This window comes from Mustela nigripes, chromosome X (assembly GCF_022355385.1).
Source record: "Mustela nigripes isolate SB6536 chromosome X, MUSNIG.SB6536, whole genome shotgun sequence".
Classification (NCBI taxonomy): domain Eukaryota; kingdom Metazoa; phylum Chordata; class Mammalia; order Carnivora; family Mustelidae; genus Mustela; species Mustela nigripes.
Genome location: NC_081575.1, coordinates 36,842,970 through 36,870,388, shown reverse-complemented (window position 1 = coordinate 36,870,388; position 27,419 = coordinate 36,842,970). Strand labels below are relative to the sequence as shown.

General features: G+C 44.9%; 1 protein-coding gene and 1 non-coding gene across 2 annotated transcripts; one reads left to right on the top strand and one right to left on the bottom strand.

The window, feature by feature from the left end:
- Window positions 1-229: 229 nt before the first annotated feature.
- On the bottom strand, window positions 230-23,179 carry CAPN6 (calpain 6). The gene is made up of 13 exons (XM_059385527.1): window positions 23,090-23,179; window positions 16,713-16,892; window positions 9,031-9,162; window positions 7,834-8,042; window positions 7,119-7,311; window positions 6,160-6,353; window positions 5,862-5,939; window positions 5,568-5,754; window positions 3,860-3,982; window positions 3,496-3,698; window positions 2,784-2,905; window positions 2,303-2,439; window positions 230-1,922 (listed from the first exon to the last, which is right to left on the bottom strand). The coding sequence occupies exons 2-13, from the start codon at window positions 16,875-16,877 to the stop codon at window positions 1,740-1,742; spliced, it is 1,926 nt and encodes a 641-aa protein (XP_059241510.1). The 5' UTR covers window positions 16,878-16,892; window positions 23,090-23,179; the 3' UTR covers window positions 230-1,739.
- On the top strand, window positions 20,762-20,869 carry LOC132007949 (U6 spliceosomal RNA). The gene has a single exon (XR_009401495.1). It is a non-coding gene; the product is annotated as a U6 spliceosomal RNA (small nuclear RNA).
- Window positions 23,180-27,419: the final 4,240 nt, after the last annotated feature.

Here is a 27,419-nt window from a genome sequence, read left to right as displayed (position 1 = left end):
AATCTCATAGGGGTTTCAAAATCATGTAATCCCAAATACCATGTAAATATCCTTAAATGTGGAATGGAAGAGCTCCCCCTCTGTTCTCCCAACCTCCCACCCCCCCGATTAGCATCAGGTCGCACAGATTCCCTTATCCCCACTACCAACTCTAATGGCTCCAAAATGAGTCTCAAGAGATGGTCTCTCCTGCCATCTTTCCTGGGCCAACAAATCAAGTCAAGACCGGTCAGTTTATTGAATGTGAACTTTATTGTGGTTTGGATTATGTAAGGCAGTGTGGTGGGAAGGCACTGCAGAAGTTACACAGACTGGAAAACATGGTAAGAAATGAGTGAGCTAAAAAAAAAAAAAAAAAAGAAACCTACAAAATATATTTTTAAATGAGTGCGTGCTGGACTAGACTAAGTACTACAACTATGTTCTTTCTTCATCATTGCAGAAGCATTGAAATATTGTCAGAAGTGGGGGTTGGGAGAGGTTAGGGAAGGCTTCATGGAGGAGGCGATATCTATGCTGGACCTTGAAAGAAGAGTAGAATGTTGATAGATGAGACGGAGGGAAGAACATTTCAGAAGGACTGACTCTAGAGAAAATTCCTTAGAAATACTGAAAAAAACAAGAGGGCAAAAAAAATGCCCCCAGGGAGCAAACCTTCCCAACCGGGAGGCCTAGGGTTGGGACCCAAAATCTCAAGCCCCCAGGTGGGGTCTTCAGTCCCAATGATATTAGGAGGCACAGGACAATGGGCTTGTTTGTAAACCTAGCAGCAGCAGGAGGTTTCACATTGCAGTCAGGGGCCCCAGATTGGCTGTACAATATGCCTGGGTGGGTTTTCTCATCTTTTCGGGGGTGTGTGATACTTATTCGTCCTTCCTCTTGCCCGCTGACTGCCTGAATGGTAGTTCGTGCGCGCCCACATGCGCGTGTGTGAGTGTAGGTGTGTGTGGATGGGTGGGGGACCGAGGCTTTGTCTCCCACTGCAGCTTCTTCCACGTTTCCCTCTTTGGGGCACACAGCTGGCTTCCATCGAGCTGGAGCTCAGGCCCTTCCTACTCACTGTCTCAACCTCACTGAACTCCAGCTCGTCATTAAGCACCTAGGAAGCTTCCTCAACATGAAGGTAAAACCTACTGTGGGGGGTGACTTGGGTGAGGGCAGGACAACACTTTCCGGGGGTGGTGATGTTGGGTGGTGTTTGATGGTGGTGGCGGCGGAGGTGGCAATGAATGCTGGTGGTGATAAGGGCTGGGGACTCAGAAGCAGGCTCTGGCCACTGACTAAAATGCTGCTGGCAAGTCTGTAGTGTTCAGTCAGGAGCTGGGATATCAGGCTAGACCAGCTTGGCCTTGATCACCCCTCCTCCCTCCTCAACACGCCCTACAGGGGAGAGAACGTTGGGTGCCTGAAAGCAGCAACGCCTTCTGTAGGGTATCCAGGCCGTTGTTGTCCTGCTTAGATCACACCCCCGGAAGCCCCAGAGATCTTTTTGTTGGAAAACATCTGTATGATCTCCACATAGGACTGTCACCTCCCCCTGTCCAGCTGCTGGAGGTATATAGGTTATGTAGCTACTGATGCTACCTGGATCGGGAGGTATGGGGAATTTATCAGAGGAAAGGGAAAGTTAGTTACTGTGAGTTTCTTTCTTTGAAAGGAATATGGATTAGGTAAGATCTGGCACCTGACAGAAAAGGGAAGGCTGGAAAGCTCTGTCAGGATTCCCTAGAGCAGAAGATTTAGAGCTCAGTGAGATCATCGCTGGAAATGACCTTGAAGCTGATGTGGCCCTGCTTGACTTTGGCAGTAGGGCCACCCTTCTTACGCAGGTACAGAGACTTCAGATCACGGCAGTCGCTGGGGTCAGCATCCAGAGTAACTTGACCCAGGAACTGATCACAGAATTTCCGGCTGTTCCACACCTGGAGAGACAAATCAAGAAAGCAAATATGAACCACCCTCTGTGAGACCAGACTTGGCCCAATGGCATCTAGAACCCAGTGCTGAACTTGGAAAGCTCAGCTTTAAAACTGAGAAACTCTCCTGATAATGGGCTCTGGCTAACAGAAAGCTACCTCAAAGAGGAGTGGTGACAAGCCAGCCAGGAGGGCTCAAGGTCAGCATCAAGCTATGTGAAGGCTTTGTAAAGGCAGCTGGGCAGAGGCACTAAGTCAGAAAAACAGCAAAGTATCCTAGATACTTGGGATAATCTAGCACCTGGAATGGAATGGGAGCCATCCAGGAGGCAGGGCGTGTTTGTGGGTGGGGGGGTGGGGGGGTTGTTACTTGTTCACAGTCTTACCTGCACTATAATAGGAATGTCAGTGGTCCTTCTATAGAAGATAGCCTGGGTGTCAAAAATGGCATGAACAGTATTCTTCTGGACAGGAGAACGGACTTCCTCCTTGCCACACTTGATGATCAAATATGGATTTACGGCTGGAACAAAGCGACAGTTGCATTTAGCCAAATGATTACAGTACCCTTTCTAGACAGTCGAGAAACTAGTTCACAGGGACTTTTCAGCCTAACACCTGGGTACCAGGTGACCTCGAACCCTGGTTCCCAATTCCCTTTTCTTCCCCATCCTTTATAAAAATGAAGAGTATGTAGGCCTTGCCCAAGGAAGTTCACATCCCATTCTCTGTCGAGTTCAACAGCCATCCTGACTTTCCAAGGCTGAAAATACCCCTGGAGAGAATCGTTCATGACCACCTTTTCTAAACATATGTGCAATAAATGAAACTGAAGTTTGCTTTCCAAGACACCTCTGCAGTTCTTACTTTCATTGGCATACTTCTTCTCCAGGCCCTCTGCACTATGAACAGTGATCTGGGTCACCACCTTTGGGTAGCCACGAGCCAGGTTCCAGCAGGACATCTTGGGCATGTCCAGAGTCAGTTCCCTGGAACATCGAAGAGAAGACACGTTACTGATGATGAATGCCCTCTGATGAGATCAGCCTGCTAAGGCAGCCATTGTTGCTGAAAAGCATGAAATGTTGAGTGACCCAGCTCATTCCTCAGACATGGCTTATATTTTATGAGTCTGTTTTCTTTTCCCTTGGCATTAAGGACCAACAGATAAAGATCAGAGTAGAAAGGGTTGGGGCGAAAAGGTAGCTTTGGTGACCCAGCACTCAGAATATAATAAAGGAGCAGTGAGGAATGTCAGCTACTTAAGAGAAGAATAGAGCCAGCCAGAAAATGGAAGAAAAGATGTACCTCGAAAAGCTTGGGCTATAGGCCTATTCCCCTGAAATGGCAGCCCAGAGCTCTGAAGCTCAGACCTCTCCCGGGGAATTTTTCATGGTTACAAAAATAACCATTTTGAGAAACAGTTCTACCACTGTCATGTCAGTGAAGTCTGACTCAGACAGGTTGTCCTTTTGCATGTCTGCATAGGAGGAACAGGGTCAAGGGAGGTTGGTGGGGGGTCAGAACTGGAGGCAAAGCGGAGACTAGGAGTTTGCAGGGCTGGCCACAGGAGCTGAACCTGAGCTGGACAGGCACTTCAGAGAAGATTCTCAGGAGAAACTCGCTGGTGCGGCCATGTTGGAACATGGTTGGGACAAGCACGTAGTTGCCTTTCTTCAGGTACTTGCTCAGAAACACGGTGCGGGTGTCAATGTAGGTGGAAGTTCCAGCACGCTCTTGGATGTAGAGATGGTGGAGACGGAACTTGCGGTTCACCTCTACCTGGAAATGAGACAGGACAAAATTCTCCATCCCACTCGAATCACAGTGTTTGTGTTAGGAGATCCTAGGTCCTCTGTTTTCTTTATCCTTGGACCTATCTTCATTCCTCTCCCCGCTGTGACTCTGTCATTATTCTCTCTGCTTCACATGCCCAATCTTACCTTGAAGAGCTCAAAGCCAATGATGTAATTGTCAGGTCTTCCCATGCGGCGGTAAGTACGCAGGTCCTTCTGCTGCAGTGACATAATGACCTTGTGCCCATCCTCGGGCACAGTGAAGATGTACTAAGGGAAAGAGGCCACCAAGGACTTTAGTTAGCACTTCCGTTTCAGCTAAGCCAGCTCAGATTTCAGGGAAGGTAACTACATTGAGGAGCAGAGACTCCGATTATTTTCTGGGCTTTGCTATGGATCAGACTCTGAGGCCTTGGCTAACTCATGGGCTTGCTAAGTGCAGATTATATATCATTCCTCCCTATGGCATTTGGCATGGATTGAGAGACAACTTCATGCCTGGGTCTTTGATGCCAAAGGGATTATTCTTCTTGGTAAGATATTGGGTTTATTTTAAATTTTCCCTTGCTTCAAAAAGCTGCCCACCAAAAAATTCCAGAATCCATAAAGGCAAGAGGCACTTTTGTTTGGCTTAGCCTGATACTATAGCATCCCCCTCAGCTAGCCTCCTACAGCCAGCCCAGCCAGATATGTGGCTTGGGGTGGGGCTGGATCCACTTCCTTGGAGAACTGATTGATTCTTTGCCACCCTCTGCAGGAAAGCTGCAGACCTGTGCCTGAGACTTGGAAACATCATCTCAGGGCATCATCGTGCCATTGGGCAGTAAAACTAAAAGGTATCTGATTGTTCCCTCAGTGCCAGTGTCTCTCTCTCTCTGTTCCTCTCTCCCTCTCTCCCTCTCTCTCTCTCTGCTTTTTCTCTCCCTCCAGCAAGAAACAGAAAACAAATTCAGAACCATAGGTTTGCAAGACCCATAAAGATCAATCTTGTACGGACAGTTAAGATTGAAGCCAAAAGCCCATTTCTCTAGCTCGATGTGCCTGATACTTGAAACATTTCCAGGGTTGTACATGGGGATGATGTCAGGTAGGGAGCAGGGCGGTAATGAGAGCTTTCCTTTCTTTAAGGACAATTAAGATGGAAAGAATGGGCAAGGGGCAGTATGAGTTAAAAAAAATCTTCCTACTCATCTTAGTGTCCTTCTAAATGCCTTGCCAATGAGGCCCATGGATAGAAAAGACCCACATAAGGTCAGTCAGAATTCTGGCCTCCCGTATGGGTATCTCATCAACACATCTGGGGGCAATACCATCAAGATTATTATAGTTTCAGGCTTTTGGATGTTTGGATTCTGTGCTTTGGGGCGTGCCAGGGCTTGACTCCAATGGATCATGTGGAAGAGCATTGAAATGGAGGATGGATGGGATGGGGTTACTGATGGGGAAGTGCTTCGGATCCTGGGCAGAATGACCTGGCTCTGGGTGAGAAAAGGGAGGCATAATGATGGAATTCAGAGAAAAGTCAAGAAATGAACAAGTATTGAGAGAGTGTCTGGAAGCAGATCCCTTTTGTCTGATGAGAGACCATCACAAAGAGCCACGTCAAGCAATATGGTGCCAAGAGAGAGGCAGCCAGAGGAGATGGCTCTGATTTAATAGTATTGCCCACATACATCGCTGCAGTAGACACAATCTGCAGTGACTTACAGCATCTGAGCCAATCCCTAGACGCCTCAGTTGATGAATATTACACAATAGCTGCAAACTGAAAAACCGATATCAAGGAAATACTGCAAGGTGAGACCCGAGTTCCTATGGCCTTGAGAAGTTGGAGGTAAAGCAAATTAATTCAAACCTGGGGATTCTGCAGGAAGGTATCACGATTGTTATAGCAGCCTCCTGACCGGTTCATCAGGGGGTCATCATCCACAGTCCAGCATCCGACCACTGATTCCAGCTCCTTGCGGCCAAAAAGAGGGTTGTTCACATTGCGGCAGACATTCAGTTCGTGAAAGTTGCGGCAAAAGTCCTCCAGGCTCATCCTGAACAGAAGGAGGGCCCAAAAGAAATGAACATGGTGCTGAAAACCTACCGTGGTAGTTCCATGTAGGGAACCCCAGTGCCCTCAGCACAGAAACCAGCCACTCACCAGAACTCTCCATCATCAGACATAACAAGCCCCAGGTTCTTGCGGTCTGCCACAGTCAGCTGCTGCCACTCTTCAGAACTAAAAGCGATCAAATGAAGAGATAAGCACTTAGGTTTACCATTGACTTCCTACAGGAAGCACACCAAAGGACCGGAAGTGGTGGGGATTGGGCCTGCTTTATTTCACCTCTGGCTGGGTGATAGACCCCACAGATGTCACTAAGCAATGATAGCCTGCTAGCAATCTGGAGGGATGCATTGAGAGAACTACAGGGCTGTCCAAGTGAAATGTCACTCACATCTCGCTCCAGGGACCACTCCATTCCTGACGCCCCAGGGGGTTCCTCAGGCGAACCATATAGAGCTTCTCAGTACTGAAGACTTCCAGCAGTCTCTCTCCAAGACGGATCTTGCGAATATCAGTCATGGTGTATGTATGGCCCTTCAGGAGACCCCAGTCAGTTTCAACTTCTTGCTCCTCCTGATTGGGAGACTGAGAATAAAGGAAAATACATAAAGCCACAAGAATTGAAAGACCCAAGGCCTGGTTCCAACTCTTCCTTGATCGGTTTATCCCAGTATGGTCGAAGCCAGTTCTCCCTGAGCCGATAGAAATTTTATCCAGACACCTGACTGGACACAAAGCAAACGAAAGAAAGGAAATAAAGAATTTAATATAATAACCCACTTAAACAGTTCAGATTGAAACTACCCACAATTTTATACTGATACAAGCAGCTTAAAAATTTGGTGGGCCTGGTTTATTGTGTGAACAAACAGCTATAACTTCTACCACCAGGGGCAGAGGCAGGAAGAATAATTTAGCAGAGGTTACTTATACCAGTTCAAACACTGCACTGGCCCCCAGTTTGATAGTTGGTACAGAAGGATAAAAAGTTAAAGATCTGGGGCACCTGGGTGGCTCAGTCTGTTGAGTGCCTGGCCTCGGCTCAAGTCATGATCCCAGGGTCCTGGGATCGAGTCCTGCATCAGGCTCCCTGTTCAGCGGGGAGTCTGCTTCTCCTTCTGCCCCTCCCCAACCCCTGGCTCATGCTCTCTCTCTCTTACTCTCTGTCTGAAATAAATTCTTAAAAAATAAAGAAAGTTAAAACTCTGTGGCCTCTGATCGAGGACTCAATGTATATTATTAATTTTCTGGACACCATAATGCCTTCTCCTGAATTTCTGGGGAAGAGTGACATTCCCTACTAATTTTGTAGTGTGAGCAAAGAATAGTTGTTTTGGAGAGACAACAAACCTCAATGGTGCAACAGATCAGTCCTCCTTTGGTAAATGTTTTGTACAACTCCCCGAACAGCTTGTACTTCTCCTCAACCAGCTCAGTGTATCTTCCCTTCTGCATGTCAACAGTCTCAGCCAGTGTGCCAGTGAAGTCCACGATGATATCAGTGGTGGTCAAACCATCAAGGGCTTCATAGCAACCAAGCAGCCTGGGCACAAATATGCAAGGTTATCTCAGTAAACTGATTTTTCCAGGTCGATAACATCTTGTTCCCCAAAACTAGAACAGTTCTCACCCAGCCAGCATTTACCAGCTGGCTTTTCTCAAGGTATGAAATGAGAAATATTCTGAGATTATAGTCAGAGATTTCTAAGCTTAGGTTATGTTGATCAAAGATAGTCCATGAAGAAGCTTCCTTGTCTAGGTAAATATTAGGGAAGGAGAAAAAGTGAGGCCATCACTCTATGTGATCCACTGATTAGCAGCAGGAAGGAGCACCTAGGAGTACGGAGGGGGTTTAATGGAGTCCGGAAGAGCTCATTTCTTTATCTTCCAGGATTTTTGAGGACCAAGCCTAGGCCCAAAGCAATGCCTTAGATCTGACTGGTATCCTACCCCATTTAAACTCAAGAGCTCGGCTGGGTGAGAATGATCTTCCAAGGATAAATATGGCCTTCCCTCCCTCGTCTACCCTGACCACGACCACTGACCGGTCAACCCTGCTCCTTACTTTGCATAAGCTTTTTCCAGTAGAGCATTCCAAAATTCATTCATGGAGGTGGAGAAGGAAAAAACCAGATCTCCATTGATGGTGGGCAGCAAGTCATCGATCACCACCTCAGTCCATTCTCCAAAATGCCAGAAACGGAAGCGAAATATCCCAGCATATTTATCGAGTTTTTGAGGGTCCCATTCCTGTTCCTTATGGTTGGGAATTGTCTGGAAATATAAGAACAGTCGTACAAGTGTTATTTGCCAGACTACACCCGAATACTGAGTTGCATTTGACTTCCAGCAAAGATATATGGCAGTAGGAAGCACACCAAATAACTTGGTTTGGGTCTAGGTTGGGAAGTCTTAATGTGGGCATTTTTTGCTCAAATTTTGCTTCCCTAGGTCAGTTTTGTTGAGGATAATATTACTGTGCAGGCCCCGAATATACATGGGGTGACTGAGGGGAAGCCAGTTAGGGATTCAGTTATTTCCCACAGATAATTTACAAACTTGATCATGAGAAACTATCTAAACATTCACAGTTGTGTGTTTAACCACCTAAATAAGGCATTTTAAAAGACAAAATCACTGAAAGTACAAAACCCCTGTACTTTCGGGTTTCCAAGTTCTGTCCTAGAGATTTCATGTAGATTCTATATGGATTTGATTCACACCTTGAACAAAATTATGTTGAAGAAACCCTCTTTATATATTCAGTTACAAATTGCTCTTCGAAAATTCTTTTTCTGAAGAAAAGTCAAATCAAGTCAACATTTCAATGCCTTCAACTTGACCTAAATGCTGAAGGAATTTTTTTACTTGAGAATTTATTAGAACCTTCTCAAAGAACTATTTCCATCTTTCTTGTCTTTTCTGTTATTCTTATCTATGACTTCCTGGCCCCTGCTGGCTCTATCCTCCAATCGGTGCAGGGAACACCAGTACGCAGAGCTACTACATCAAAGGGCTACAAGTGACAAAAGGTCAACTAATGTGTGACAAAGCCAACAGAATAAAATGTTTATGGTAAGAATCTAGGTGAACATAGAGGTTCTCCCTGTAAAATTCTTTCAACTTTCTGTATTGGTTAAAAAAAAATCCTCATAATTCAAGAATTGAACAATCTAAAAACCTTACAACCTGATTTTTCCCAAATTACTAAGGAAGACAAAAAGGTGGAAATTGAGTGAGGTCTCACAAGAGGGGGGGATACCTTTGTCCAGTGAGACTCCTGAACAGCCAAACAGGAAAACGCAGAGACCATCGGCTTGTGCCCCAGTCTCCCTTGGATCAGCTGGTGGTTGCTGATGTTGCCCACAATCAGACGGGGGTCGTCACAGATGTCCTATGGATACAACAATTGGTTCTAAGGGGTGGAAAGTGTTTCCCAAGAGTCAGCGTGAGCTGAGGTAGGCAGGACAAAGATAGTGACTAGGACTTCCATAAAAGGGATAAAGGGAAGGTTGGGGGTGGGGGGGTTTGTGAGGACAAATACAAAGCAGTCAATCATCTGGAGCAGAGATAGGGTTATGAGGGGAAGTGGCAGGAGAAATGAGAGGAAAGGATCCAATCAGACAGGTCGAGATAGGCTGGTGGTGGCGCTTAGAATTAGCATTGTGGTTCAGAAGAGTTTTCCCTTAAGCAGTGAGCTTTTGAAGGGAACTAGAGATTAGCACATTGCATTCTGGTCCTGTTGGTCACGAGGAGATTTTCTGAAGCACCTGTGCCTGGAAGGGTAATTGCATTTCAAAAGACAAGGCTGGATAGTGGTGAATGCTTCTCCCTCCCTGGGAAAATGAGTTAGAAGACCTTATACAGAAAGCCCTTTCCCCAACAAAAAGCAAAGGCAAGAGCAGTCTCCATGGCAACTAGATTTTTCCACATCTTTGGATGAATATAGATGGTGGCAGTACTAATAGCAGGTGGTAATTGACCACTCACAGAAGCACTTCAACACACTCTTTTCCCACAGAGGTTGCTCTGAGAGAAACCAGACAGAGGTGAGGGGCACTATTTATGTTTTCCCAATATGTCAACAGCTGTGCTATTCCCACGGCAAGTAGGAAAATGAGACCCAAATTATACAATGACAACACAATGTTTGAGGGCACACTAAAGTTATTTTCAAAGTATAATCAGTGTCTAGAGGAAGGATCCCCAAAGTTTCCCTGGTGATAGATAGAAAAGACTGAATAGCCGTAGTGACACTTGAGTTGAAGCTTTAGGGATTACTAGCATGAGGCAGTTTGACAAGAGAGAGGTATGGAGGCACAATGGGTAGAGAGGCATAGACAAAAACATCGCTGCCTCCATAATATCCCATAATTGAAGACATGATTGTGTGACTCAGAGAATCAGCACTTGCAGAGTTCAAAAGCAGGAAATACCAATGAAGTCTTGAGTAGCTGGAGAAAGCTTCATGGAGGAAGCCGTTGGCCGGTACCTTGAGATTCTGCTTACCCAGCAGAAATAAATCTTAGTCTCAAATGGAAAGAAAATCTAGACATATATCTTTTTAAAATTTATTAAATAGAGACAGCTATATTTTTCTGGTTCTCAAACCTCTTTTTTTTTAAATGGACATAATTCTCCTTGATGAAGGGTCTGGTCTACAGAATGAAACATTCCATGTATTCTTTAAAAGCCAAAATCACTCTGGAAAGGAATAAACGTCCTAGGCAGGGACAAATCCAAAATAAAGATTAATTGGGCATCCCTCTGCCAAAAAGAGAGGGTTAGGAGGGTTTTCAGTTTGGGATTTTCTGGTCTTTTATTTATTTATTTATTTAAGATGCATACCTAGTGTCTCGACATTACTTGTTTTGTCTTAGAAGAATACTTCTATCTTAATATCTTTTTATGGTTTGGGACTTGTCCGTTTTTTCACTTATTGATTATAGAGTAGATATTTTGGGTGAATTAGGCCCTGATATTCTTTTTCTCCCAATTGTTTCTTTGCCCTTTCTAAGATGAAACTAAACACAGCTTTTTCTTGTGGGCCAGGTGTTATCATTTTATTTGGAGCAAGACATAAACTTATATAATGATTTCTTGGGTTTAGATTATGCAAATAATTGTTGCCTAGCATGGAAAAACAATAAAGTGAACACTGATGTATAGAAAAGTGTGCTTTTAGATTATTAAGGCAAATTATTTGCTGATTTCACATAAAGTTGTTAGTGGTTTGGGTTACATTACAGTGTCTTGGATTGCCACGAAGCTCTCATTTCACAACAGGGATCCAGGCTCAGCCAACACTCTTGTCATGCCAGCTTTTATTCAAGACTTAAAGGGTCACATAAATGAACAAATACCTGTAAACAGAACTCAAATTGAGAAACTGGGTAATTATTCTCCTGTAGATCCAAGCTGAATGTGGTTATTGTGTGTGTGTGTGTGTGTGTGTGTGTGTGTGTGTAAAATCATGAAAGAATATAAATTTGGGCCCCACCCAAATCTTTTATTTTCTATTTCCTCTTATAAACTGGCCCATGGCCCAGTTTTCCTTTACCACTCTTCATGCATGATGGATGGCCACTTAATAATGGATTTTAAAATATGATAAATTAACAGCCATAGATTGTCAAAGCTAAAAAAAAAATCTTAGGGATTATTTACTCAACTTGTTTATTTTGCAAAGGAGAAAAAGGCTCAGGAAAAGGCAGGAAAGGCAGGAAAAGGCAGCAACTTGCCCTTCCAGGCAGGCAGCTAGTTAGTAGGAAAACTAGGACTAAAGTTTTAGATTCTTCAATAAGACATATAGTTAGCGAATATGCTTCATGCCTCTCTGCTGAACACTCGCCTAGTAGCTCTTCATTGTTCTGGAAAGAATTACTTAAGTTATATTTCAGCTTTTGGTTCCAGGCTAAATATCACCAATCAGCTTTAAACTCTTCAATTTAATTCACTCAATGGGAATCAATCTCTGGTGTATGTCAGCAACGTGACACGAAAAGGAGAAAGTCTTTATTATGCTACAACCTCTACCTCTTTCAGGAAGGTAAAGGGTAATAAGCCAGTGCAAACTTAACGGACAAATGGACTTTTTTGGTGACACATTTGAAAATAATGAAATGGCTGTTTATTGATTTTTTTCCCTAGTCTCGGACAATGGGGTGTCTTCATGTTGGAAGTAAGGAAGTAAGATGGGAGAGTGAAGAGGGGGCTATTGTGGCCTGAGCTCTGCTGGACTGGTAAGGAATGGAGTTGGGGAGAGGTCACAGCTCACATATTCACATATTTGGGTGGCTTGAGAGGGAGGGTGATGCTGGGCCCCTAATGGCTCCCAGCTGTGTTGGCACAGTTGCTGTGTTCCTTGAACTGGATCGTTTGTCAAGGCAAAATAATTTCTTAGGAGGAAACACACACAACTAGAAAGCTGGACACCAAGAGTAAAGCCAGGAATGGTCCCTGCATATCCCCATCCCTGAGTCAAAGCCCTCTATAAGCAAAACAGCTTCTCTAGGAAATATGTTCTCTTAGCTGAGCACTGAGAGTCCTTGCCATTGTCCCCCGAGACCTCTGGAAGACTGGGGAGGGAGACATAGGATTATCAGGCTTGGAGCATTTCCAAGAGAGCTCCAGGCTTGCCATGCTGAGGGGCTACGGGTCCAGACACCCAAGTCACAACATAATTATCTTATTTGAGCCTTCAGGCTTTGGCTTAGAAGACTCCAAGTATAAGTCTCAAACTGCTTTAATTGGGAAAAATGTACACATCCATGAAATGAAATACTGTTCAGCCATCGGAGGGACAAACTGATTACATGCTGTCACATGAATGAGCCTTGAAAATGTTATGCTAAGCCAAAGAAGCTACTTTTCAGTTCCAAGTAAAGTCTCCAGAGCCAGGCAAATCTAGATAGAAACCCAAAGCAGATGAGTGAGTGCCTGTGATGGGGGTGAGGGGTGTTACTCACTGCAAATGGGTCCAAAGGGTCTCATGGGGATGATGTGACTGTTCTACTGTGAAGTTTTTGCAACTTGGTGAATTTACTAAAAATCATTGCCTCGTACTCTTCCAGCAGGTAAATTTTACAGTCTCTAAATTGTGCTGTGGGAAAGCTGGCCAATGGCACAATTGAACATAAGCAGGACCAATGGAGATAAGTGGGATTGACCCATCCAACTCTCTTCGACTGTGTCACCGGTGGAAACATGAGGACAAGTCAGGTTGGGGGGACATGATCTCTGGGAAGGATAAGAACTTTATGACCAGCCTAGGCCAAAACTACTGCATGGAGGTGCCGCCTTCAGCAGGGAGCTGGAAGTGTCTATTAGCACAGAGGAAAGTGTTTCCCGTTTACTCTTTCCTGCCAGGCAATCTGTCACTGAGGGCTGTGTATTCTGCTTCTGATGTTGCCCCTCAATGAACTTCCCCTTCCATTCCTACCACCTTTGGCTTTCATCCAGACCTTCATCACCCTCCTCCCACCTGGGGTAGTGAAATGGCCCCTGGGGAAGGTATTCCTCATGGAAGAACCTGAGCAAAGGAAATGATAAGTAGGGACAGAGCTCAAAACTCTACCAGAGCTGACAGAAGATCTTGTGCAGGTGGCCCTCCCTTCCCCCACAGCTGCGGCACAAATCCCCATGAGGGTTTGAACCTCTTTAGTCCGGGATTAGATGTGTCTGACTCTTAGACACTACTGTAGCTGGGTATGAGTCAGTCAGGAAAAAAAGCCAGAGTGGGGTAGAAGGGGAAAGTGGCTGGAGAAGAGATTTTTTTTTAATGGGAATTTGGCAGCCAGATTTCAGCCCTAAAGATTCTACCTGAAGCCTGACAATCACACTGTTAGTCAGTATAAATCGGCATAGTTTAGAATTTACTTTGACTGTATACGATGAAGCTCCAGAAGGACAGGAAAGTTCAGGAACACAGGTCTCAAGCCATAAACCAGTGTACCCAGGAAGCTGAGCCAAAAGCTGGGGCCAGCAGACCCCTGGAGGAGTTAAAGAGAAAAATTTTTCTCTGGAGGGTATGGCAGATAAGCCAGCCCTGAGTAACTGCAAAACATTCCCATAATCCCTGCCTATCTAAAGTGGCTCCTTAGGACACAGCAAGGGAGGGGCAGTTGGGAAGAAGGGGACACTTAATCCTGCCCGAGGATACTGGGGGCTTAACTGAAGTCATTTGGTTCAACTAGCAGTGGGGTTTACAGGCATGAAGGCTTATAAAGGCGGAAGCTTTCAAACATGGGAAAGGAAAGAAACAGAGACTATCAGTTTAATCATGCGTCTTCCATTTTAGAGACTTCAGAAAACAGCCCTGTTTCAGGATGAGGCTGTGTGGCATGCCAAGGGACAAGATGTCTGTGAGCTTTCCTACAAACCGGGCTCTCAACCTTGCCAATGAAGCGGGTGAGGCCAGCGACCCATCTGGTCTTCCTGAGCCAATTCAGAGAGGCCCAGGGCTGTCTCTCTGCTTTCCTGATGGGAGGCCAGAGAACTTTGACGTGGTTCTTGACCACAGGCTTGGCCTCCACTCTGGCTGGAAAGGAATCCAGAGCCTTTTGAGGAGACTCAGATGGTGGTCCAGAACCTTGTTTTTCCCTCCTTCCCACAAGAGGCCCCTTCCCCAACCACTGATCTCCCCCTTCTTCAAAACCCTTCAGGATTTACTGTCTGTATGTCTGAAGATAACATTCCTTATATCAGGCATTCATTTATTATTTAACTCTTTGATAGCTCAATAGCCATCTCTCCCACTAGAATGGGAGCACCTCATCCCAGGTTGTGTTTGTTAATTGCACAGAGGGTACACAGAGTAGGTGCTCCATAAATGTTTTTCAAGACGCTCCCTTTGGGCTTAAGACTAAGCTCACAGTATGTTCTCAGAAGGGAGAGTATGGGTAATTTAACAGATGTACAGCATCGACCCAGGGAGGAGGAATGTGGGAACCGACTGGGGGAAAATTACAAATCTTAGCAAAGGAGGGGACCCAATTAGCTCTGTGTCCCATGCCACACAGCAAGGCAGCGTGGACTTTGGGGTCAAACCTGGATTCAAATCCCAGGGTGTCAGCAGTTGGACCCCAGGCAAATTCTTACCTTGTCTCTGAGACCCAGTATCATCATCAGTAAAATGGACAACTACCTCTAGTTTTCAAACCAGAAAAAAGAATCACATTGGAGAAATGTATATAATACCTACCTTGCCAAGCCATGGCGAATGAAGAGGAAATGAAAAAAAAAAATGTACAGAAAAGTCTAAACAGAGTCTCTAGGCCCGTGGTAGGCATGACATAAAGCTGATTCTTTTTCCTACCCACCCCAATTCACCTCTTTCTGATACCCCTGACCCTGGAAGGGATATTGCTTGCTTCAGAGGCGAGATGGATTCTTGCCCTGGTTATCAAGTTTTTCCCTTCCCTGCTAATCGATCTAGGATTCAGTCCACAGAATTTGGAAGAAGGCGGCAAAGGACAAAGGACTGAGCCAAGAGAGAGGAGGGAGCATGTGTCTCAAGACCCAGCCAGTACAGAAAGCATTTTCAGCTTGGTTCACATCTGGGAAATGGCTTCGAGTTGGCTTTCAACTTTGCCACCCGTTGGTTGGGTCTCCTCCTATCTCCCCCAGGACCTCTTCCTCATCAATCATTCCTTCCCTCTCCTGTGTCTTCAAACTCTTCTTCTTTACTGTTTACTCTTTGGCCTAGAAATACATTCAAGTCTGTCCTATTTTAAAAAGATATCCTCTCCACCCCCACCCCCACAAAAAAACCTTCCTCAATTTCCTGCCTCCTTTTCAGCTATTTCTGCCCTATCGATATCTATCATCAGCCATTCACAAGAGTGGCACTGAGACTACATATCTTTATTTGCTCCGTGCATTTCTGCCCAAACAAAACAAAATAAAACTTACCCCTCTGCATACCGATTTAGTGGCTAGTGAATTCTGCTCACATTTCCCGGATTTTTATTGCAGGTCAGTGATCTGTAGGGATGTCAACAACTGCAGGCGCAGAAAGTCAGGAGGACTGTCATCTTCCTTCCGATGGAGAGGACTTCTCCCAGTCTCATACTCTCAATGACTATCATACTTTGCAGGCAAACACTGAGACCTGTCCTTCCAGTCATAAAGGAGACGCAAGAGCCTTAAAGGGACCAATGTATCTTGGCACCACCTGCTGGCAACCTACGGCAACTGCAATGGCTCTCCTGAGAAGTCCATTTTGGAGCGCAAGCCCTGGAAATTCCAACTAAAAAGTTGCAACCAAAAAGCCTGTACATTTCCTAACAGCCCTCTATGGCCTTTGGGAAGCCACTTCGGGAAGGAGCTCAGGTGTAATATCCTTCCTCCAGTTACACGCTTTAGAGAGGGCGAGGTTGCCGGCCATTTATTCTACGGAGTCCATCATTCTATCATTGTATACACTGAGCTCCCTCTCACACAGGGCTGGTGAAGTGGTCCTGAGATTTGCTTTAGAGACATAATATACAGCTGTTTCACAGAGAACCATAATAACTATTGATAGGTGGTAAAAAGAGCTACACTCCTACTTAGATCCCACCTGGCTGATGGCGGGCGGGGGGGCGGGCATCCAGGTGACAGTATCCAAAGAGTAACCAAGAAGTCTCCCTTCCTCCCCCCCATGCAAACTCCATCTTGTCCTTGTAGAGTTCATTTCATTTATGCTGGTCCTATCAAGAGTTTTGTTGTTCTTCTTTTAAATTTGCTGTCTGACCAAATATGACTGAAATTGAAGATACCTCAAGCTAGAGTCAGAAGCACCGATCCGTAACCCTTGCCATATTAAAGCTGTCTCCTAAACCCCTTTGCATGTGGTAGGCTGTGTGAGAGAAACAGGGCACCAGGCAGAGTTATGATGAAAGAGATCGAGAAGGAGACAGAAAGTAAAAAGCAAAGCAACCAACAAACTAAGGACAAAGTTACCTGGGGACGTTTCCACACCACCTTCCCAGGAAGCAGCCGGTTGTAGAAAAGTGAGTCATTCTCAGGCAGAAAGGTCGGGTCACAGAACAGTCTGCCATCCTTAATGCATTCCTGCTTCAGTTCCTGGTACTTCTGGTTTTTGAAGACCTTCAGAGGAGGACCCATACTGCTGAACTATGTCTAGAATGAGAAAAATTGTGGTCATTGGAGGAAGAATTCTTTTGAAGATTACCTGAAATTAGACAAAGAGTAGTCACCCCAGTGACTTATTCCTGGAGCTAGGAATGTGGAGCTTGGCTTTAGCAGAAGAAAAGTGAAGATATTCAGGGAAAGTAGGGTCCAGGCTCAGCATGGGGCTTTGCCTAAGGTGCCTAAGACATTTGGGGGCCTCAGTTTCTTCCTCTGCCAAATGGGGCAATATAGGCCTGAACAATATTATCGAAAAAATATAAAATAAATGTCAAGATTGCTCATTAAATGTGAGTCATTAACATTTAAAGGGCTATCTTCCATTTTACATAGAGAGGCTTTCAAACAAAGGACAATGTTAAATTCAAAGATAAAAGAAAAAAGTCATTTTATTAGATTCGGAATAAGTTGGTGCCCTGAGGGCCACACACTTTGTGCTTCCGGGGAGAAGCAGACCCTTTCACTTTTACGGAGCCCCTTTACACAATTCCTTCCCTTTTATCATTTAAAGAGCTTTGCATTTTTTTATTACTGGCCAATAAGGCTAATGCAGGCAGTAGAGCTCAGCAGATGGCCTCCAAATACAAGGGAAGATAGAAAGATTGTTTGTGACTTTCTTCTTCAAAGTCTAACATGCAATCATCTGCCCGCTTTAAAAGCAAGACTCTGAAATTCAATTACACTAATTTGATGGACTATATATTTTTATCCCATGGCAATACATTGTTGTTTTCTTTGCTTTAAAAAAAAATCTCACATGGTTATATAGAGAATTAATATAGTGGCTCTTCAAGCAATGGTCTGAGTGCCCCACACTCAAATGTCCTTCACAACTGATTTTTTAGGGGATAATTTGAAAGACAACTTTGATTTTAAGTAGTTTTGGGGTGATAATAAGGTTCTCAATCCCCTTGCTTGATTTACAAAGATAAATTTGTAATGATTTTAATGATTCTCGATGTTCAATGGTTAGTAAGAGGAGGGCTGTGAAATTTACATGGTGCCAATTATTTTAAAAATACATTTTAAGGATAAATGTCTATATTTCGTGATTGCATGAGGGTCAGAGCAGGCAAATCTAAGGTCCAAGTATCTGCTGAAAAGTTGGCGAAGTTTGAAAAAAAAAACTAATTAGCACTTTAAAGAGTGTCTGTGTAGGTCACACAGCTCAAAATCCAATTAATAAAGAGGGAGCCACTATTTTATGAAAAGTGAAATAATAATCAGACCTCTCTACGATCTTATTTCATGTCCTTTCAGTATTACATTGAGATGTCTTACTGGTAAGGAAGACTTCCTATTTGAAAACCATTAAAAAAAAATGAATTTGACGTTAGTTGCAAACTACAATATATAAAAACAAACGTATCCCTTCTCTGAATTCAAAGAATAAGAAGCTGAAAAGAACCATAGTTTTTTTTTTTTAAAACTAATATATAGCCTTATTTATTGACCATTGTTTTTCAAATTGAAGGTTACATACAGGACACTGCAAAATACCAAAATGTCTTTAGTCATCAGATTCAATTCTGTTCACATATTTTAAATATTAAAGTGTATCTCATTGTATTTGGAGGCATGGGTGGTATCAGTAATAATTTTCTGTTAAGTAGCATCAGAGCCAACTGAATGTATACTCAGTTTCCTTTTTGGGGCCCGTTACAACTGGACCCCAATTTTCATGTGTGCTCTAACTTATAGCAAACGCTACTGTGCCTCTGGCTTTCCCTGGAAGGTTTGGTGGACTGCCAGAAGCTGGGGATTGTAAATGGGGGATAGTCTGGGGCAATTAGGGTATTTAGTTTTCCAGAACCTCCTAGTCCTTGAACATTTTGGATAACTGGGTATTTCCTGTTCTTACGAAGGCCCTCTGCCCCCATGCCTCCCTTGCTGCTTAGTCAACGGGCGAGTCCCTGTTATATAAGGAAGGCTTGTCCACAGACAGAAACCACATCAATTGAAAAGAAAATCAGGTTTGATTTGAAAAACCAGTATGATCCCAGTAGACCCTTTCAGAAGTACAATATCCAGCTGATGTGTATAGGGCAAGGCTTCAGGTGCGGGCACTTGCATTTGGGGGGGTGCACAGTAAATATGGAATAGCAGGCTATCAGCCTGAAATTTGACAGGCTTTCATTTGAATAAAATCGTAGCCTCAAGTCCCGTTGGACCATCAGACCAAGCCATTTCTGGCTTGGTTCCTCTGTGCCTCTATTTTCTCATCAGGGTAGTGGGGTTATCTCTCTTGCCCTCCTTACCCTGTGGCTGTACCTAATGAGATGGTTAGAGTAAAAATGCTTTGAACAAGTGGAAAGGGCTCCGGAAAGGCAAGATACACATCATCAGTGCTCTCATGGCCTGGCACGGAGCTGGGCGCACAACCCGCTGTCCAGGAAATATATGTTGAATGGACAAATGGTCTTACACAGACAATTAATGTTTGCATGTATCATCTGAAACATGCATTTTAGTTCATGTTCTCTTCCCAGCAGCCATGTTTAGGAGGCATTATCTGAGCCCTTTATTTTGTATCTGCAGAAATGGCAACTTACAGAAGGGACAGCTAGAAACGTAAAACTGACTCTAGCCCAGGTCTGTGTAATGTCAGATTCAGCGTGCAGCGTTCCCTCACACCACACTGCTTCTTTTGGTCACCAAAGGGACTTTTTTTTTTTTTTTTAAGCTCAAATGAGGGAAACCCTCCAAAGCAAACATGATACCTAACTTGGAGGCATTCTGCCTAGAATTTATTGCCATGGTGAATATTGAAAAGATTCTTTATGTCCTCGGTCTGATGATCATGGGAGAATCAGAACCCTTCACCTCGGAGGGTTCATTAGAGAAGTCTGGAGGAAAAAAAAAAAAAAAAACTTCTGGAAACCCAGAAATTTGTAAGTCGGGTTTGTCAGTTTGTCGCAAACAATTTGCCCTGCCAGAGCCCAGGATAGTGGGGAAGGGAGCGCTCCTTCTTGGTTATCTTACTGCACCCAACTGCGAAGACAGGAGGGCCTTTAAGTTAAAGATGGCATATTCAGAAAGTCAGTAAACAGAAACAAAGCTAGGGCTTAGGGTAGCAACCAAAGACAGCCTCTGGCTAACAAAGGGACCCCGTGTCCTGAGGGTCGTACATATCATGGGTGATTGGGTGAAGCCGAGTGTGGGCTTTTGCATTGAGACGACGGTGGCAAGCAGTACGATTTCAATGAGGATGTACTGTCTAGAGATAGAGCATGAGGAAGGCTGTGTGGATGCAGGCAAGTGGGAGGGGTGGGTCCAGAGGATGGAAAGTGAGAAATTGCCAGGGGAAGTTGGGGGAGCTTGCCACGTAGAATAATACAAGGACTGTAGTTGGAGGATGGAGTTTTTGCTACATACTGGACTGGAAATCGCGGGGGGTGCGGTACTGGGCAAACTCCTAAGAAGAAAATCACTCGTTTCTCACCTGTGGGTCAGCCTTAACACAGAAACCAGATTTTGCTCTAAAACGGGAAATCTGCCTCAGTTTCTTAAAGAGGACTGTTCTCTGATAGAGGAAATCTGGTCTGCAGGCTACAGGCTGCTTTTGCCCACGGTGAGTGGGAGAGGAAGGGCAGGCATTTAGCGGGGAGAGAGCGGGAAAGCATGGCTCCCGAGGTGGCGTCCTCGGCTGGCTTCCCTCCTCCCCGCGCCACCCCCAGTTTCCCCCTCTGTGCTGTACTCAAAGCAGATAGGAGGGAACAGCTATTAGGAGTTTTCAGAGCAAACCAAATGCAGGAGACGTAACTCTGTCCAGGCATGAAGTAGGCAGCACTTTAGCCTCACAGGCAGGGGTGCTGTGGAGAGGCAGAAGCAATAAAAACTCAGCATGCACGTTCCGCAGAGTGCTGGCTTCAGCAGCACAGACACTAAAATGGGATGATACTGAGAAGATTAGTGTGGCCCCCACGCAAGGATGACAGGCATGCTCCCCAGAGAATAGTGCTTCCCATGGCTTCACAGGCAGTCATAGCCCACATCTATGCACCCGCCTCTACCAGGGAACATATGGCTGACCAGATTCCAATGGTTGGCCAGATATCCTGGGGTTGGAATGGGAACATAAATGTCCTCGGATCCAGCCTTATCTGGGACACATCTACTCCATCCAGAGAGAAGACTGTTCAAAGAAATTGGAAGAAAAAAAAAAAAGAGTGCACAATTCCCTTTAATTCCATTATTGAAGAAATTTATCAAAGAATACAAAACAATTTGGAATCATAAAAAGAGCACAAGTGGTCAGAGGATTCAGGATCAAGTCCCAAATACCACCGTTTAGTGTAGATAACAGCTCTGTCCCTCAGTTTCACCGTCAGCAGCACAACGGAAATACTGTGGCTGTTTCGTATACCTCAGGGTATCACGCTGGTGGGGGTGGGGGGAGGAATCTAATAAAATTAAGCATGCAAACATACTTTTAACTGTTAAACATAAGACCAATGTCCAGCAGCAGTATTAGAAAACATTCATTTTTAGCACATTAAATCTCATCTCTGTCCTTAGGGGAAAATGAGACGTAATCACCTGCCTTAACTAAGATACTCAGTGACCTTTAAAAGACCGATATAAAATGGCCCCTCTGCCATTCGATACCTCCTCTCTCTTCCACCTCTTCTTCTTGACCGGCTTGCCCCACTACACGTTTTCCCCCTCTTGGATGAATAAGCCCATCCTATAACTCGCATTTTACAGCCTTGCGAGAATCTGCTTCCAATTTTCATAGAATGTTAACCTGGAAGGACCCTTAGAAATCATGACACCCAGCTCCTGGCTTTCACAGGAAGGTGAAAGCCCGGGTCCAAGGTGACATACACAGTTAATGACAGAGCTGGCCCGAAAACTCAGACCTCCTGCTTGTGAGAATTCTCATTGTCTTCTTCTCACAAGAATGCATGCAAGAGTTTGCGCTTGAATTGCAAGCTGTCAGAAGGTGAGATGATTTCAAATCAAGGCTAATCAAAGAAACACTGTCTGCGGGTCACAAAGGGTTTTTTTTTTCCTGCTTTTAATTTAGGAACTGAAAACACCCAAGGATGTGGGTAAGATTTTTTTTTTTTAAACCTATTCCTCACAACACAAGTGTTTAGCCTTATCCCTGGCCTGCTAGGGATTCTGTAAGGATAAATAAAGAACAGTATTCAAATACCCAGTATCACACGCGTACACGCGCACATGTAGACAAACTGGTAGGGGAGTTAATTAGCAGCCCCCCACCCCCTCAACCGAAGAATCTTTTTTTAAATTCCCCCACACTATACAATGTCCTTAATTTCACAACCGAGATTAACAAATGAGACGTTAGCCATATTTCAGTAAAACATGTATACAAACCACAATGCTCTATCCTGAAGCCAGAGGAGACTGTTGGGATGCTAGAATTTGTTTCATTTTCTGAGAAGATTCTCCCTGAACCGCAGGCTCCAAATCCTCAGAACCAATTTTCAATTTTCAATTGCATTACTTTCATTGCCCTCCCCCCCTCCACCCCACTCTAGCCAAGTAGCTCCTGGACCGTGAGTGGCAGCAGAGTGGGGAGGAAGGGGATAGAGCCCCGGCTGCAAATCAAAGTTTAAGCTAGAGGGAAAATCAGAGAAGAAGATCAACCTGTCACCGGGGCAGGAGGCCCCCCCCCCCCACCCCCGACCAAGCAGACGGGACAGCCTTCGCTGCCACTCCGTCTTGTGCAAGAGCGCACGGCACGCGCACCCCAATTCCAGGGTTTTTAAAGACCTTTTGTACACAGTGTAGATCCACGATCATGCCTGCATTTCAATAATTTGCCCACAGCTGTGGGTCAGCAGATGCCAGAAGGAAGCCCTGTCAGCCTTGAGAGGGTTTCTCCCTCCACACCTCCCGTCCAGGTTCGTTCTTCCTTATCAGGTACTTTGGGTCACAAGAAGACAAAAACAACAACAAAAAAGAACAACCCCACACACAACTGACCAGATATCACCGGAAAAATCTCATTGCCAGACAACCACAATCCCCCCCGATCAGAGAGTGTCCCATCCACTTTGAAGTTTTCAAACTATTCCTCACGCCTATTGGATTCCGACAACTCATAAAAATTACAGCTGCAGAGTTTGATCAACTATAAAGTTCAAGTTGCTTCACCTCCTCTAGCCTCCAAGTTATCCAGCAAAGAAAAATGTGCAAATGTCCTCTCTGCTCACCTGAGTTATCCCAGGAGCTTTGCTGCTGCTGGCGCCGCCGCTCTTGGCCAGGTAACCCCTACAAAGTCTGTCCAGTCAGTGCAGCTGAACAAAGATTCTGGCTTTCTTAACCTGAAAACTATTTGGGCTGTACCAAGCTCTGCTCACAGGGGGAGGTGCCTTGCAGAAACTTCAGGAGCCTTTGCCCCGCCTCGCAGTCAGAAACTGATCCTGAGTCATGAGGAAAATCTGGAAAGCTCCCCCTGCCAGATGTGCAGACGGGATGCCCACTCCAGATCCACCCACCAGCAAACTGGAAAGCTCAGGAAGCCACGTTTGAAAGCTCTCTCTGTTCCAAGGAGAAAGAGGACTTTCAGGGAGGGGTCTGATAGATTTCGGACTTTTCTGTCCTGGGGTGAAGAGTGCAGATGACTTGAGAGGGGACATGGAGACAATAATCGGGAAGCGTCGACAAAGTTCTTAGGGGCCAGGCTGCAGACATGGCCCTTGTGTACGGATCTCGGAGGGTGGAGAGGGCTCCTGCAAGTGAGTGGGAGAGAAAGCGGAGCTGATGGGACACAGGGAAGAAAAAGATTGCTTTGTGAAGCCACAGGTTACTTTTGGCCGGAGGCAGAGAGAAGGGAGTGTGAAGAGGGAAAGGAGTGGAGTTTGATTCCAAGGCAGTTAGTTTAGGAAGCCTGATTTCAAGCAAGGAGGCCCTGGTGATTATGCCTGGCCCTGTGAGGCAAAAAGCAGAGCAAATAAGTGTCTGCTCTGAAGGGCCAAACCAAGAGGCTTCAGGGGGCTACTTCAGGGCAATGCCTGTAAAAGCCTCTGCTGTGTCCAGTCAAGGCCCTGTTCCCTGAGACATTCACTGGGACCCAGTCCCTGGGACGCCATTCCCCAGTTGTGTTTGTTTGTTTCGATGTTCACAACCAGTGAAGACTCATCATCTCTTTCCTTCCCCAGCTTGCCTAACCGATGGGGTGTCAACTTTTAACCTTAAATTATCACTCTCTGCCCCTGTCCCTAGACCGACTCTCCCCCTGGCTAGTTGAAGGAAGGGAGGGAGACAGAGGAAGAGGGAGAGAGAGAGACGGGAGAAGGGAAAGAGAGAGAGAGAAAACAAGTGAGCGAGGACTCCAAGAGGGAAAGAAAGTGTACCCTCTACTCCCTGGAAACGGATCAGAGCAATTCTGTGACTCTGGTCTCTGAGAACTTCCTCTTGGCATTTCCCCATAATGCCCTCTGCGCCTGCTCCTCCTTTATGCCAAGATGGAACCTGAGCCAGAGGTAGGGGGCAATACAAAACACCGAAGTCCTAACCCAATTTGGTTCCTGAGTGACAGAATTCTCAAGCAAGTATGCCCCCACGTTGTAGGATTTGAGCTTTGAAACCAAGCAGGGGGTGGGGGGTGGCAGTGTTTTGTTTGGGGTCATCTTCTTCCGCTTCGTTTCCACCATAATTTTTAAGTAGGGAATCAGAGCATCTGAGAAGCTCTGTAAAGCAGCTTGTTCCGCATTTGAGCACCCCTAATCATTTAAAACGTATTCCCTCGGTTGAGCAAAACTCAGCTTCGCACAAACCTTTTCGAATTCCTCTCTCACATGACCGACTCCTGCCATATTTGTCATATCACCCCAAGCCTTCTGTCTTCCAGGCTAAATAGTTTACTTAAAGCATGCTTAATCGGACACAGTTTCCAGATCTTTGCCAATCTGGTTGTCTTCTAAGCAGATCCTGCAGCTCAATTAAGTCTGACTTCTGTTCCTTGAATGCACTCCTATTATTTGCCTGATTCTGTGCTTACACAACTGACTTTTATTTTAACCTAGATGCTGGGGTTTACATGCCTTTCCAAGAACCATCGCCTTGTTTACTTTTTATTTCAGTGTATCCCTTGGAATTTTTTTAGATCTTGAGTCTTTCAAGTAAAACATATTCTCTTTATCACTGTTCCTCAAACCTTTTTTTCATAATCACATCTCTAAAGAACTTTTCAAGACATTATTTTCTTAATATTTTCCCATGGGATTTTCATAGCACAGATATGCTGTACATGTATTTATGTACTTACTTTATGCATATCTGTGCTCTATATATAAAAAATTTTTTCACTCCCCAAGAAGGAATTTTTGTCCTCTTATGGGCACTATCACCCCCACTGCAAGTACACACTCTATAGCACTAAGAATCTTTTATCAACATATTTGATCAACCACTAATACAATTACTGAATGAGGTCGGGTCCAGGACAGAACACTGCACCTTGGCCTCTTCCCCTTCTTAACAAGCACTTTTAGTAAGATTGTCCAGACATACTATTTTCCCATATTCTCCATGAGGATATCATAAGACTTTCTCAAATGTCTCACTGAAATTCAAATACATTACGCTACAGTATGCCCTTCGTCTACCCTTTTAGATAACCATTCAAAAAAGGAAATGGGTTTAGTGAGGCATGACTTGCTTTTAGTGAGTTCATGCTTACCCCTGATGATTTCCGCTCCCTTTCTAAAGCCTTAAAAAGTCACCTGCTTAATAGTGCATTCTATACTTGCACCAAAGACCAATGCCATGCTCACTGATCTGCAGTTTCCAGGATCTACATCTTGAGCCCCGAAGCACTGCTCCCCTCTTCGCTGAAAATCGGAAACTTTGCCTGCCCCTTTGCATCTCTCACCTCTTCCTTTTGCCATAATTTCTCAAAGGTTAGTAAGACTGGCTCTGTGATCACATCTGCACATTCTCTCAGTAGCCTCGGAGGTAATTTGTCTGGGCCTGGAAACTTGAACTCATTGAAGGCAGCTAAGTACTCCCTTATTATCTCCTCATCTATCTCGGCTGTAATTCTCTTTCCAGTTCAAAGATCATGCTCCTGGATGGAGAGGTTAAGTAACTTGCCCACAGTCGCACACCTAGTAAATTGGCTGAGCTGGAATTTAAATCCTGCTCTGTCTGATTCTAAAGTCTGGCTCTTAACCAGCATGCTACAGATCTTTCAAGGACCAAATGAGTGGTGTGGCCCATAGGTGTTATATGTGTTCCAAAGTGGGAGAGAGCTCTTCTAGCAAGCCTGTCCTCAGCACAAGTTTAGGAAAAGAGGTGAGATTTGAGCAGGATCTTGAAGAATGAGTAGGATTTGAATAGGAAGAAGGGAGTGATGCAAGCATTTGTGGTAGGATGAGAAGAGGAGATTGAGGAGAGCATCCCAGGATAATAAATAATAAATAATAAAGAATAGTTACTTAGGGTCTTGTATCATAGTGCACTTGGTTGATCATTATAAACAGTAAGAGACCACAAAAGGTCAAGAGATAGCCAAGATGTTCCTTCTTTCCCTGAGTAAATAGCCGTTCCTTCAAGCTCTGTGCTTACTAGTTGTGTACCCTTGGGCAAGGCCCAGTCCCCCTGAGCCTTGCTTTCCTGCTCCAGAAAATAGGAATAATGGTAGGCCTACTTCAGAGGGTTGTCGTGAAGATTCCATCAACTAGTTAACATGTGTAAAGTACTTAGAATACCGCCTGGTGTATAGTTAAGACTCAAGGAATACTTAATGCTGTTATTATTATTATTATTAATATTATTTTCATTATCATTATTACTGAGATTCATTTTTCATCAACTTAGCTCCTACTGTGTGCTGGATAGGATGTTAGGTCCTGGGACATAATGGTGAACAATAAGAAACATGATCTCAGCCCTCAGTGAGTTAGAAGTCTGCCATCTGTAGACATTGTGAAAGTTTTCTGTTTGTGCTATTTTGCGGGGGGGTTCCTATTCTGGGTAAAGTGGTACATTTTACTTCTTCAGAAGTTTTGACCTCCTTCAAAAGTTTGTGGGGACAGTGATAAGAAGCCTTTGATCCATGAGCCCAGGATTTGTGGAACAAGCTGCTGGCTACTCTCTCCAAAATGCTATAGATTCTGACTAATTCCATCTCAGTGTTCACACAAGTCTTGGGTTCTGCCTTTTTTATCCTCCGACCACATTCCCAGCCTAATAATTTCTCTCGTCTTGGGCATTTTCCAACCCTAGATTGTAAAATTGGGTTCCATTGAGGGGAAAAGTCAGTGGCACCCAGTGTGTGTGTGTATGTAGTAGTGGAGGGTAGGGGGTGAGGAGGTGGGTGCTGCCCATTAGTGTGGCATAGGGCAGCAGTACAGGGCAGCACCATTTGGTTTTGGCCAGTTAACTGCAGCCCTTGCCTATTCTGACATTACAATCCCCCAAGGCCAGTGAGAGTGTGAACAGAAGCCACGGAAGTGGATGGACCAGCAGCTTCCAAACCAAATAGCCTTGGGCCAGTGTGGGGTGGAGTTCAACCAAGACTTTGGGGGGGGGGGCGGG